This window comes from Oncorhynchus clarkii, chromosome 7 (genome assembly GCF_045791955.1).
Source record: "Oncorhynchus clarkii lewisi isolate Uvic-CL-2024 chromosome 7, UVic_Ocla_1.0, whole genome shotgun sequence".
Lineage (NCBI taxonomy): Eukaryota > Metazoa > Chordata > Actinopteri > Salmoniformes > Salmonidae > Oncorhynchus > Oncorhynchus clarkii.
In genome coordinates this window covers 7,673,636-7,686,750 of record NC_092153.1, presented here as the reverse complement: position 1 = coordinate 7,686,750, position 13,115 = coordinate 7,673,636, and the positions used below count along the sequence as shown (strand labels likewise).

The following is a 13,115-nucleotide window of genomic DNA, read 5'->3' as shown; positions in this document are numbered from 1 at the left end:
GAAAGTTCCTAATGTTTTGTACACTAGGTGTAGTTAATTTAACAGCCTCGTCTAGGGCCATGTTTTTCCTGGACGGTCACATGTCCATGAAAGACTCAGGGACCTACACCATGTAACAGATCACAACACATTGTTCCATGCGATCTTCTCTCGAAAGAGAGTGTACAGAGTGCAGGTGTTGTTGTGTCCCAGTTAGACATATTCATGCATTTCACAAGCTATTCTGTCTGCTTTTTCTAACTGCTTACCTCCAGACAGGTTGAAGGTGTTGCTGGGTCCGAAGGCTGAGAAGGAGTTGACAGAGTTGAGGCTGGGTCTCCTGCCGTTCCCTACAGGGCTCCACAACCCCGAGCTGTCTGATCCATCACTCTCTACAGAGGAGAGGTGTTGGAGGACATCTCTGTCTCTGCTCCCCACAGCCGCCTTCGTTGCACTGCACCCTGGTGGTCGGAGGAGAGAACAACAGGTTAGCACAACAGCTACAGGAGTGGACACATTGAGCTTCTTCATTCACTCCCATATCAACCCCCTAGCCAAACCCCTTCCCCCTGAAAGGACTGGATAGGTAGATGCGATATGATAAGAACTCCACCTTGGAGGTGCGTGTCTCTTTGTTAACAACAGCTGGTGCACACTCTCTAATAGGGACACTTCGGGATTTTGGAAAGGAGGCCCTTTCTCTACTTCCCCAGAGTCAAATGAACTCGCAGATACCATTTTTATGTCTATGTCAGGGTTTCCGTTAGCCGGTAATAGCCGACTGTTGGACAATATTTTTTAATGCCTATAGATAAAACTGGTGTCAGGAAGAAAAAAATTCCACAGCAAAATAAAGCTTTTTAGCCTAAATACATTTGACTGGTCATGCTTATCAGTCTATAGGTTAATTTTGTGGAATTCAATTGCCGTGTGTTACGGTATATTTGTTATGCATCTTATTTGTCACACGCGTACATTATACAGATACAGAGCCTTTGAGAGGAAAATCTGTCAGATGCTGCAGCATCTCAAACGGCAACGGAAGGCAGGCTTCACCAGCGCGTCACACACCACTTTGCAATGAGCTGAAGGCAGTATGCATTTTGAAAACAAATACTTAATTGTTTGAAACCTGAATGTTTTAATACATATGAGGCATGTCTTACCTTCCATCAGAGTAATCCATAAGAGCTCCTCTCTTTCTAAATTTCTAACGTGTATTTCCTTCTCACATTGCGGTGCCCTTTTGGCAACAGTGTTTTGTATGAATTTGGGCTCTATCGCCCCACAACTGTCACAGAGTCTGTATGGAATAGGCCATTTCTTTCTCAACAAGCTGACCAATAGAATATGTCAACTGTTCTACTATGGGGGATAGTACATTGACATAGGCTAGTGATTTTGCTGTTCAGTTGCTAGTGATTTTGCTGTTCAGTACTCGTCTTGTTGGCTTATTCAAAAATCTTCAAAGTGCATATCAGAATTTCACATTTCAAATTCCACATCACCAAGGATCTACCATGGTCCACACACACCAACACAGTCGAGAAGAGGGCACGCCTACACCTCTTCCCCCTCAGAAGGCTGAAAAGATTTGGCATTGGCCCTGAGATCCTCAAAAGGTTCTACAGCTGCACCATTGAGAGCATCTTTACTGGCTGCATCACCGCTTGGTATGGAAACTGCTTTGCATCCGACCACAAGGCACTAGAGGGAAGTGCATACGGACCAGTACATCACTGGGGCCGAGCTCCCTGCCATCCTGGACCTCTATACCAGGCGGTGTCAGAGAAAAGTTTACTCCACCCACCCAAGTCATAGACTGTTCTCCCTGCTAACGCACAGCAAGCAGTACCGATGCACCAAGTCTGGAACCAACAGGACCCTGAACAGCTTCTACCCCCAAACCACATGACTGCTAAATAGTTACCCGGACCATCTGCAGTTAACCTTTTTGCACTAACTTTGACTAATCACATACGCTGCTGCTACCATTTATTATGGGTTACTATATTCCTAGTTATATGTACATATCTACCTCGTACCCCTGCACATCCACTCACTACTGGTACCATGTGTATACTGCCACGTTAATGTTACTCATTGTGTATTTATTATTGCGCTTTTTATGTTTCTATTATTTCTCTCTCTGCGTTGTTGGAAGGGCCCATAAGTAAGCATTTCCTTGTTAGTCCACACCTGTTGTTGACAAAGCATGTGACAATTAAAATTAGATTTTGATTGGCTAGATGGCCATATTGCTTAGACACATCCAATCATCTCAATTTTACACAGATGCTGAGAGTGTAGGAGCTAGAGTCAAGGGGCGAGGGGTCCATTTGGGACATGGGGGAAGAAGTAGTCAGAGACAGGACATCTGACTGACCTGGGCTTTTGTCGAATCCAGCCGCCACAGCAGCAAAGGTAGGGTTCCCGTTCTGACCAGGTACGGAGACCAACTTGGTCAGCTTGTTCTTTATGCCTGATGCAGTAGACATCAGACCCACCTCGCTGGAAAACACACAGAAACAAAGAAGACTTTGGTTTTTAGAAATAACCACTCTTGGATGTAGATGACATTTTTATCTTGATCTACATATATTTTGCAGTTATTCTTTTGGCATTCTTCTTTTCATCACACCTCAGGTTGTGTATGTTTCATGTCACTCTGGCACAGTTAACTACACAGATAGTTGTATGACTTCTAGATCAGTTTAAGATGAAGAGCTGTGCAGGTCTCTGTTGTTGTAGGTTTGTTCACCTGGTAGCAGTGTTGACCATGCCGCTATAGGAGTCATACAGAGAGAAGCCAGACGAGGGAGGGGGAGGGGTTCCGATGGTTCTCTTTAGGAAGGGATCAGACGAAGGAGGAGGAGGGGTTCCGATGGGTCTCTTCAGGAAGGGATCAGACGAGGGAGGGGGAGGGGTTCCGATGGTTCTCTGTAGGAAGGGATCAGATGAGGGAGGGGGAGGGGTTTCGATGGGTCTCTTCAGGAAGGGATCAGCGTTCATGGTCTGCAGGGAGATCTGCTGGAGACTGTCCACAGCTGAGAGGAAACGGGGAGATGCATGTCATATGGCTGCCTTTATCACAATACTCAATTGGTTTGTTTTTATTTGAAAGACTGGATTGATACATGCTTGATTCAGGAAGTTAAAAAGAGTTAATATGCTAGAAGAGGTGGGGAAACAGGTTTGGAGCAGGTATGAGGGGGTTGTGGTAGTGCACTACATAACTCACCATTGTGTGCTATGTGGAGGGGAACACAGTCCCACTCCGGGGGAGGAGAGATGTCCTTCTCCCCTTCTGAGCCGCTGCTGTTCCCCAGCTCCTGCACCACCGGTTCGTTGAACAGGAACTTAGCCAGGAGAGGGGGGCGGAAGTCTTCCAGCTTCACACGAGGCACTGGGGTTTGAGAGGAGGGAACGAGACTCAAACATAACCCTACACAGTCCTGAAAAGGTGTCTCCCAAGTCAGTGGGGAAAAAAGGCAGGTAAAAACCAAACAAGACATTTGCCATGTCAATGTGAGAAAACAGAAAAGTCAAAAGGTCAGTTAGCTGGAAAGGTAGTAACTGACCTCTTGGTTTAGGAGGTATGGGTCTTGTTATGGTTGTTGTTGTTGAGCTGCTGGCCAGGGCCTTGGAATTGAAGCTCTTGCGCTTGTTTTCCAGTGGGGTAACGTATGGGAGCTCCAGTGAGCTGTGGAAAAGCAACATGGAATAAAGTGGTCAATGTCTGGAAGCTCAGTCACGTCTGAATACAAAAGGAATGCTTTATTTGTGAGTGCTGTCCCTTTTTACCACAAGTCAGATTACTCCTAGGCTACAGAGCCCAAAGATGTACAGAACTTACTAAGAGCTGAGCATGTCAGAATTTTGTATCGAGGTCATTGAGAAAAATGTGTACAAGCCGAAATAACCAGAGGAACCCAACTTAAGACTCTGATCGACGACACGGTTTGTGATAGCTGCAGTTGTTTTCTAATCTTCAGCTGTATCTGTAACTTCTGACACTGTCTTGTGTGTATTGTGTATTTTTGGGGTAATATTATGTACACGTTGCTATTGCCCTGTTTTTCCTTCTTGCCAGGTCACCCTCGTAAAATAGGTTTTTAACTTCAAATGGGTCGTACCTGGTTAAATAAAGGTTAAATAAAAATAAACTAAACCCCACCTAGACTTTGCATCCATTTGGCTCTTCTCCTTTGTAATGGCTGCTGGCTTCTTGTTCTTGGACTTTGAGTGAGCTTCAGGAGTATCATATTTCTTCTTCCCTTTGTTGTCCTCCATTATGTCTGGGTTGGAGTTCTCTGTGGTGGTGGAGGAGCTGTCATCGTTGTCCTCCTTCTGTTCCTCTCCTCCCTGAGCTCTTCCCTTGTTCCTCTTCTCCCTCTCTTCCTTCTTCTTCGGGGCCTTGGCTTTGGTCTGCTGCACTTTCCCTTTGGCTGCACTGGCTGGAAGGAGGGAAGAAGATGACAGATTCATTACACTGTGTGAACTGAATCAAATCCTGTCAATAATAGGAGTGTTCGTACTGTGTACCCCTGAATGAGTCAGTTGTTAAATAAGCAGGTAATCACATTTTAAGGGACATCCAAATTCTCAACACAAAAGCATATGTTTATCAGGGTTAATACTAATATCCAGGTAGGTACCTTTGCCATAAACTGCATCCTGATTCCCCCCCTCCTCAGCAGACTCTGGTCTGTCCAGGTCTTTATCCATGGTCTCCACCAGGCTCACATAGTCCGAGTCTTCCGAGCTGTGCCGGCGTGGCCCATCTAGGGGACTTCTTCCTGGGGCTGAAGGACCAGCCTGTGAGGGGTGCTGCTGGTTCTCTGGAGCTGGCTGTGGCTGCTTGGGGCTCCGGGCCTTGCGGCTGGCCTGTTGGCCAGAGGAGGAGGTGCTGTCTGAGACTTTGGAGCCTGGCTGGGAGGGAGGGATCAGGGGTTGTGTGGGGCCTCGGTTGTGGCCTCCTCTGGTGTTCCTGCTAGCAGCCCTGGAGGCAGAGCCTGGCATCCCTCGCAGGGAGTTGTGGTTTGCTTCTCCACCGTACCCATTCATACTGGGAGACAAAATACTGAGAAGTTAGTAATTATACAATAAAATATTTACACACTAAACATCTCCGATCTACTCATCAAACCATTTCAGATACGAACGTCAACATATGTCAGACAAAGTTTACACAAAAACGTACATTCAGAAAACAAACTCACTGTGCATCGCTTTGAAGTCGTACTATTTCCCTGAGGTCAAAGGGCCTTCCTGTCTCCATGGAGGTGCTGGATGTTTCGAAACACATGCGTCTCTTGAACGGCTCCCAGATCCCCAGGGCCTCCAGATAGGCCGCTACAATCACCAGCAAAAACATAGAGCTGGGCACAACAGATAGAGGCAACGTTAGTAATCCTTACAGCCTTAGATACAGGGGAAATATCTGTCCAAGAAATGTAGCTAAATAAATGTATTTTGAACATGTAGAAAGGCTGATATGCCAAGATAATTCATGATATATGGGGTGCAACCTATGAGCCTAGTTCTGGATACTGGGCCTCTGAACTAATCTAGGGAACACACGGTCTCTAGGCGGGGATCCACCCATAGAATGTGTTCTATTTGTGAGGCTCCCCCTCTCACCTCATGATGACAGAGATGATGACATAGAGCTCCAGCTCCCAGTTGGGTCTGGGGAGGACAGCAGCACAGGCGGCCAGCATGTGGTAGGGCAGAGAGGCGTTGAGGGAGAACACAAAGTAAGATCCTCCGGTGGTGATGAACTTTAACTCCCGGATCACCCTGGAGGCTGTGAAGTCTGGCGTGAACCTGAGAGAGATGAAGAGACACGTCAACGTTGGTCATTTCAGTTGGTCATTGGAGATACTAGTGATTAAACAAAGCAAGCACAAAACAATTGTAGTGATTCATGGGATATTTATCTATTAACTTTAAACAACTAGCTATAGGTTTACTTACAATATGACGATTTCTTTCGAAGCATTGGGTTTTAGTGAAAACTCTTGGCAATTAAGGACTTTAAAGCCGAATCCCTCACAGAGACGTCCGTTTATTTCAGTGGATTGAATGTTAATTTCCAGCTGTCCAGTGTTCTCTAACTTAAAGGATTTTCTCAGAGTGACGTTCGGCTCCTTCGACTTCATTTCTGAAACAAGGTTCACAAAGTTAATTAGTCACATACCTCTGACAACTTCCTCTTTCATTCATATCTATTTTTAGCTGCAGAGGCTTGTGTGTCTAGAGATCAAATATATAATTTACACAAATACACAAGCATAAACAAACTATCAAAAGGGCTCTGCAAGACTATTCTCGGAGTTCAACCCGCCGATAAGTAATGGTTTCCTGTCTGTGGATGCAGGACATCTATAACAAACTGGATTCTAGACCACTCACTGTCTGTGGATGCAGGACATTATAACAAACTGGATTCTAGACCACTCACTGTCTGTGCAGTCCTTCAGTAGAGACTCAGTCATCTTGAACCTGAGGAATCCCCCTGGTCCCGGGGCCTTGCCCCCTACCTTCAGCCTTTCATAGCTGCCCTGACCCTGCACCACCAGGAACTCCATCACCGTCAGGTTGTTCCTGTAGAGACAGAGAGACATACACAGTTAACAATCAACAGAACAATAAACAGCAGTTTATATTTTATTCACACAAACCATATGATTCAAATTGCAATGCATTCATCCACACAACCACCGATATGGCCAAGTCGAGGCTGTAAAAGATATATGGTCTGACTGCTGACTTCTCTCTGTAACCCTGTAGCTACTACAGCACCTGGGAGACTATATTCCTCTTCTGCCCGTCCTCCTCAGTCCAACAGAGATATTCATAGCTCAACGTCTCAAATCAGCACCCTGCCCTCAGAGGTGCAGATTTTAAGAAGCAACATCAAAGCTTGCCGGAACTTCAGAGTGATCCTGACCTCAAGCAGTTAGCATAAACGGCAGGTAGCCTAGTGGTTAGAGTGTTGGGCCAGTAACCGAAAGGTTGGTAGATCGAATACCTGAGCTGCCAAGGTAAAAATCTGTCGTTCTGCCCCTGAACAAGGCAGTTAACCCACTGTTCCTAGGCCATCATTGTAAATAAGAATGTGTTATTAACTGACTTGCCTCGTTAAATAAAATGAAAAATAAATAAACACTGTACATTAAAATGGCACACTATCCCCTATATAGTGCACTACATTTGACCACAAACCCCATAGACCCTGGTCAAAAGTAGTACACAATATAGGGAACAGGATGCCATTTATGACACAAACCAGAGACTTATGTAAGTGGACAACTGGTTAAGTCCTACAGGCTATAGGGTTAACATGCCTTAGCATTAGCAGAGAGGAAACCGTGTGGTTGCTGACGGGGGAGAATTTCAAGCGTAGCGACCTCACTTCCTCTGGCTGCAGCATTAGGTTGTAAACGTAGGGTTGTGTCGTCGAGCCCTCGGCGAAGCCTGCGCTGCCTCTGACCACAGGCGTCTGCAAAGGGGAAGGAGAGAGTCAAGTCTCAAACATGGTATTGTATTTGATCAACTGGCACGACACAGGACTAAAAGACAGAGCAAAGTAAACTCACATGGTTTCTGTGTACCTGGAACTCCATTGTGTCGGGGGTGAAGTGTGGGAGCCTCTCCAGGGGAAACCTGGCGTGAAAGAAGAATAAGACCGTAGAATTACTTCTAGAATTATTTTCCATTCATTCTAACTCTATGGTGGAGAAACCCCATCAGTGTGACATGAAACAGCTTGCCAAAAGGGGTGACAGACAAAATGACTATTAGCAAACTACAAGTGCATATTGAAGGCTACTCACATTTGTGCCAGTTTGTGGGTGACAGCCGGGAGGTTGGGATAGAGGGCTAATGGCAGGACTTGGACATAGACAGGAACGTCAGCTGGGTTCTCCAAGACAACCTCTATCTCCTGGCAACAGAAGACTGCTGGTTAGAACAGAAGGCTCAATACAGTAGCATGTACAGGACCCAAATTTGTTCTTGACCATGTGACTTGACCAGGACAACTCTTGGCTCTAGTTATAGCCTTAGTTTAGAGTTTCTCTGGTCACATGGTCAGGGAACCCCCCCCTGGGCCTGCCAATCTATCCTGAACAAAAATCTAAACGCAACATGTAAAGTGCTGGTACAATGTTTCATGAGCTGAAATAAAAGATCCCAGAAATGTTCCATATGCACAAAAAGCCATCCTCCCCAAAACCCATTGGAGGAGGTTTGGCTTTCTCATCCAATGGGTTTTGAGAGGATGTGAGGAGTATGCAATTGAGATCTTCCCATAGAATTGATGTTAATGAATCCACCTCACCGATGAGCTGGTGAGGCTGGTGAGAGGGAACAGGACCTGCTGGGAAGAGTTCATGATAGAAGGCCACTTCAGCTGAGCTGACACTCTGGTCTCAATGTTTTTCTGGAGGTCAGCGTTGGCCTCAAACACCGCCTCCGCCATGTGTCCTGAACTCTCCTTCAGTGCTTTCCATCGCCGACGGAGCATTTGATACAAATCTACGTCCACATCCCACATATCCTCCTGCATTGACAGCCCAGGCGGTCTGCTCTCAGCTGAAAGTTTAAGATGTTTTAATGAAGAACAAGTTCGCTAGGTACAGCAGCAAACTAAACAGAAACCATTAAAGAATAACGGCAATAACCAAAAAGACTCACATTTCAGAACAAACGGTACTCCCACATAACAGTGGTCGCCACACTGCAAGCTGGCGTCAAAATAAATCTTGGCGACCTTCGACTTGCGTTTGGGTTCCAGCTCGTCCCGGTTGTTCTTCAGTCTCCTGTAGTAGAAACGTGAGTCCTCAGTCAGAGAGTGGATCTGCTGTAGGGTCACCTTCTGAGAGAAGGAGCTCACCATGCTTAGACTCTGCTGCACTACTTTACCCTGGGAGGGACAGAAAACACGTAGAAAATAGCAGAGGCAAAATACAAAAATGTTTGATACACTCAAAACAATATAGCAATCTACGACAAGTAAAATATAGTTAGTCTAACCGGAAAAGATGGCGGGAGGACAATGTGTTTGGGATAGCTGGTCAAAGTGCCCACTGCAACAACTGCTTTCACTGGTATCGTTAATATCTGTTTACAGAAGAGGAATGAAGATCACTGACAATTCTTAAACATCACACAGGAGCAATGAACAAATTGATGCATTTTATGTATTGATTTTCGTTTATGTGTGTTTCCTTTATTTAACCAGAGAAGTTACGTTGAGATTGACATCTCCATTTCAAGTGAGCCCCGGCCAAATAGAACAATTTCACAAAAGTAAAACGTATATAGTTGCCGTAGCAACTCAAATAGCAGGACTTAGTGACAGTAGCACTTCAACGGGCCAGTTGACAGGTATACCTGGTAGTCTGTTGTGATGTGGATAGCTCCGTCATAGGCCCCCTCCAGGTCTTTAGCCACCAGGGTGACCCGGAAGGCAGCGTAGTAGCCCGAGGCTAGGATCACCTGCAGGTGGAACAACAGAGCCGTCAGTCAGCCTCCTGATTTCCATCTACTTTACCTACTGCTCTCAGACACAAGGCCACTTTGTTGGTGTTTCCTAGCAGATGAACACAGCATTCTGTAGTCATCTATACACACCTCCTTTCTACTCCATCTGTACAGGACCATGAGAGTGCTCACATACAAAATATGTAGGGGTGGCAGGTAGCCTAGTGGTTAAGAGGTTGGGCCAGTAACAGAAAGGTTGCTGGTTTGAATCCCCGACTAAGTGAAAAAAAGTGATTGTCCCACCAAGCTATGTTAAGATGAATGCCTGAGTCACTCTGGATAATACTAAAATGTTTAAAAAATAAACTAATATTTCAAGGAAAAGAAAATGGAGAGAACATATATTTCATTGCAGGCTTAAATGACCTCCATTATCTCCAACCAAGTACCGCTAGATTCAGCCAGTCCAGGGACAGTAGTAGTTGTGATGCTGTTACCGTTTTGTGAGGAGAAGCTGAGGCGCTGTGTAGCTCTCTGGTCTTGGTCAGCACTGTGGTTCTGTTGCCTCTCTCGATCTTCAACAGCTCCACACTCAGACTCTCTCCTGTCAGCAGCCATGGCCGGATCACCAGCTGTACGAGTGAGTGAGTGAGAAAATGACTCGTCTCCTTTTCCGTCACACTAATCCAATCTGTTTTCAAACAAGTTGGAGAGATACTAGGTAGCCACCTCTAGTGAAGCATTAGTTACCCATGGTTACGCATGCATTCAAAAAGAGCTGTACTGCTTTATTATGGGATGTCTACAGAGCAGAGGGGTGTTGAGGGTGAGCCCACCTCGATGGGGTTGCTGTTGACAACCACAAACAGGATGCTGCTGGTGTCTGTCGCGCTGAGGACACCAAAGTCCAGGAAGTTCTCTTGCAGACTGGGCGGCAGGACAAAGGGCTGTTGAGAGGATGGGAGGAAGAGAAAAATGAGACTATATTGTTATGATATGGGGGCCAGGTTAGTATTAGGACATGCACCAACACCCCTATCCAGGGAACACTTCCACACACGATTCCTCCAGGGGGTAGCAGGAACCTTGTTCAGCCAGGTTGATATGCACATCAGGTGATCGTCAGTCAGTGTCCCAGCTTGCAAGACGTGAGGCTGCTGGTTGGTTTGGTGGCCATGAGGCTTTCGTTTTGATTTGAAATCATTCGTTTAGGTATAACTGTTCAGAATTTTCCTTTTTGCACATATGTATGTTTAGTCACCATCTGAACAAATGATAATCTGCCTGGACTGGCGACCAAGAGGTCAAGGTCTAGTTATGGGTTTCGTAACAATATGCATTTGCAGGTGTTTCCCCCACAATGTACTTGAGTGTGTGAAGGATTTAATTTGTGTGTGTACACTATTTCCCCAGTGTGTGTGTGTGTGGCAGTACCTCCAGGAATCCAGTGTAGGCGCGGACGGGGAGGTGGAACTTGGAGGCGTTGGTGACCAGCAGGATGTTGCTGTCGATGTGATTGGAGGGCCGGACAGGCTGGAAGTGGAGGGAGAAGATGTAACGAGACTCCTGAGGGGGGATCAACACCGGCTCACTGAAGTTCTGCACCTGAGGAGGAGAACACGGGACCGTTCATATATACGCTGCCTCCTTAGGACACACTCAGAGGACAACAGAGCAGTTCAACACGTTTAATACTTGACAAACCAAAGTCCCCCCAGGGATCAATAAAGTAGCTAGTTCTTATCTTAAGACTTGAGGACCGTGATTAGTAATTGATTGAAGTTGGTTGTATTTAAGCTGGGTTGGAACAAAAGCCTGCAAGCTTTGAGTTGGCTGACAGCAACAGGCCTCTGGAACACGATACAGTTCATAACAGTTACTCACTAAGAACATGGTCTTGGCTTCATCTGGAAGGGACACGTCATGGATGCGGATGGCAAAGTGGAAGGTGTTGGTGAGGTGGATGGGTTTGACCACTGGCTCTAGAACACTGTCTCTAATGTGGAACAACGTGACTGTATGGTCAAACCCCAAATACCTGTCACACAGATGGAGAGGAGAGTTAGTGGAGACGTTTCAAATGTTCAGAAATTGTGTAATGGTGATTCGTTAAAGTAAAAAAATAAATAAAAAAATACTTCTCTTTTCACTGGTTAAATAAAATACTTGTCATTGTTATTGGTAAAGGAAACAGAAAAACCTACCCGTCTAGAACCTCAGCTAGGTATGGGATTTCAAGTTTGGAGTAGCTTTTCTCTTTCGCTTTTACTGTTATTTTACCAGAGGACTGGGAAGCTTTTTGAACTTTCGATGCTGGAAATCAAAAAAACAAAACCGTGTCAAAACAGGTTGGAACAAAAAGGCAGAGGTGCAATATGCAGGAGAATTCCAGAAGGTATGGGGAGTACTGAGCAATATAGCTCACTTACCATCAAAACTAATACTAGCGACTTTGGTGTATCTATGTTCTCCAGCTTTTAGCGTGACGGCCTTGAAGTCTATTGTGATGGCATCGTTTGACGGCGTCGCTCGAACACTCATTATTTGCACATCTTTTGCTCCGGAATTGAGAAGATGCAAATTCAACTGCTTTGGTCGATCTGTAAAACATTTAAACAGAAAATACAATAAACAACTCATCAAATCACCCAAGAATCATTTTGAAAAGTCCAAATCACTCAAATATTTCACAAAAGCCTGACCCATTGGAGAATGAGGGTATAAAGGTGTTGTGAACACAGCACACCTTGTGAGCGTAGCGTTCCAAAGTCCAACATTTCTATTGAGGAGTAGATTCCTGGTGCTGAGGACAAAGACACACAGGAACAGGAGACGTTTCAATCAGCCAGTCACAGATACAAGTATAGAAGTATTACTATTGGAAATGTATGGTGAGGCGTTGCTATTGGAAACATTGTTATTGGAAACGTATGGTGAGGCGTTGCTATTGGAAACATTGTTATTGGAAACGTATGGTGAGGCGTTGCTATTGGAAACATTGTTATTGGAAACGTATGGTGAGGCGTTGCTATTGGAAACATTGTTATTGGAAACGTATGGTGAGGCGTTGCTATTGGAAACATTGTTATTGGAAACGTATGGTGAGGCGTTGCTATTGGAAATGTACCCGAGGTGACCTCCACCTCTACAGGCAGGATGATGAACTCGTCCTGGTTGGAGGCGTTTGTTTTGATTCTGATGAAGGCCGTGTGGTTGTCTGCGTCTCTCGACGAGAAACTGGCTCTCATCACCCCCTTCGTCTCAAACGGGGGAATCTCCTGACAACCACACAGGAAGAAAGAACAGAAAAGACATTCTATTCAGGGGTCAAGTAATTCCATTCTGGTCAGGTATTTGTCTCAATTCCAATTCTAATGGTGTAGAAGTAACAGGATAATAATCTAAAAGCCCCCGACTGTCCTGATCTATACACACCCACAGATGGTGCGTTCCTCCCTGCTGCCCTGTGGGGAGCTCCAGGTGCAGGTCTCCTCCACTAGAGTACATCTCCACTACCTGCAGTGGCTCACTGTGTGGGTTGTGGATGTTTATGAGTGGAGAGAAGCTGCTGTTGACTGGGACTCGGGCCCCGATGAACGGCCGCAGCCTGTAGGGGTTGGGGATGCCCACACCAAACACCTGCA

The 13,115-nt window shown here is 45.7% G+C and overlaps 1 protein-coding gene across 1 annotated transcript in view; it reads right to left on the bottom strand.

Annotated features, from left to right (window-relative positions):
- The window catches only part of LOC139412827 (transmembrane protein 131-like), a 31,483-nt gene that overhangs the window by 3,269 nt on the left and 15,099 nt on the right, over positions 1 to 13,115 (bottom strand). The window contains exons 7-33 of the mRNA XM_071159557.1: positions 12,907 to 13,110; positions 12,599 to 12,749; positions 12,218 to 12,274; positions 11,901 to 12,071; positions 11,676 to 11,784; positions 11,356 to 11,509; positions 10,906 to 11,076; positions 10,308 to 10,418; positions 9,969 to 10,103; positions 9,382 to 9,486; positions 9,022 to 9,108; positions 8,683 to 8,911; positions 8,327 to 8,580; positions 7,821 to 7,930; positions 7,584 to 7,650; positions 7,332 to 7,486; positions 6,446 to 6,588; positions 5,959 to 6,145; positions 5,623 to 5,808; positions 5,202 to 5,360; positions 4,638 to 5,047; positions 4,157 to 4,436; positions 3,561 to 3,682; positions 3,221 to 3,385; positions 2,741 to 3,026; positions 2,366 to 2,490; positions 249 to 440 (exon numbers count right to left, since the gene is read on the bottom strand). Of these exons, the coding sequence (XP_071015658.1) occupies positions 249 to 440; positions 2,366 to 2,490; positions 2,741 to 3,026; positions 3,221 to 3,385; positions 3,561 to 3,682; positions 4,157 to 4,436; positions 4,638 to 5,047; positions 5,202 to 5,360; positions 5,623 to 5,808; positions 5,959 to 6,145; positions 6,446 to 6,588; positions 7,332 to 7,486; positions 7,584 to 7,650; positions 7,821 to 7,930; positions 8,327 to 8,580; positions 8,683 to 8,911; positions 9,022 to 9,108; positions 9,382 to 9,486; positions 9,969 to 10,103; positions 10,308 to 10,418; positions 10,906 to 11,076; positions 11,356 to 11,509; positions 11,676 to 11,784; positions 11,901 to 12,071; positions 12,218 to 12,274; positions 12,599 to 12,749; positions 12,907 to 13,110 (4,525 nt within the window). The remainder of the gene's footprint in view (positions 1 to 248; positions 441 to 2,365; positions 2,491 to 2,740; positions 3,027 to 3,220; positions 3,386 to 3,560; positions 3,683 to 4,156; positions 4,437 to 4,637; positions 5,048 to 5,201; positions 5,361 to 5,622; positions 5,809 to 5,958; positions 6,146 to 6,445; positions 6,589 to 7,331; positions 7,487 to 7,583; positions 7,651 to 7,820; positions 7,931 to 8,326; positions 8,581 to 8,682; positions 8,912 to 9,021; positions 9,109 to 9,381; positions 9,487 to 9,968; positions 10,104 to 10,307; positions 10,419 to 10,905; positions 11,077 to 11,355; positions 11,510 to 11,675; positions 11,785 to 11,900; positions 12,072 to 12,217; positions 12,275 to 12,598; positions 12,750 to 12,906; positions 13,111 to 13,115) is intronic.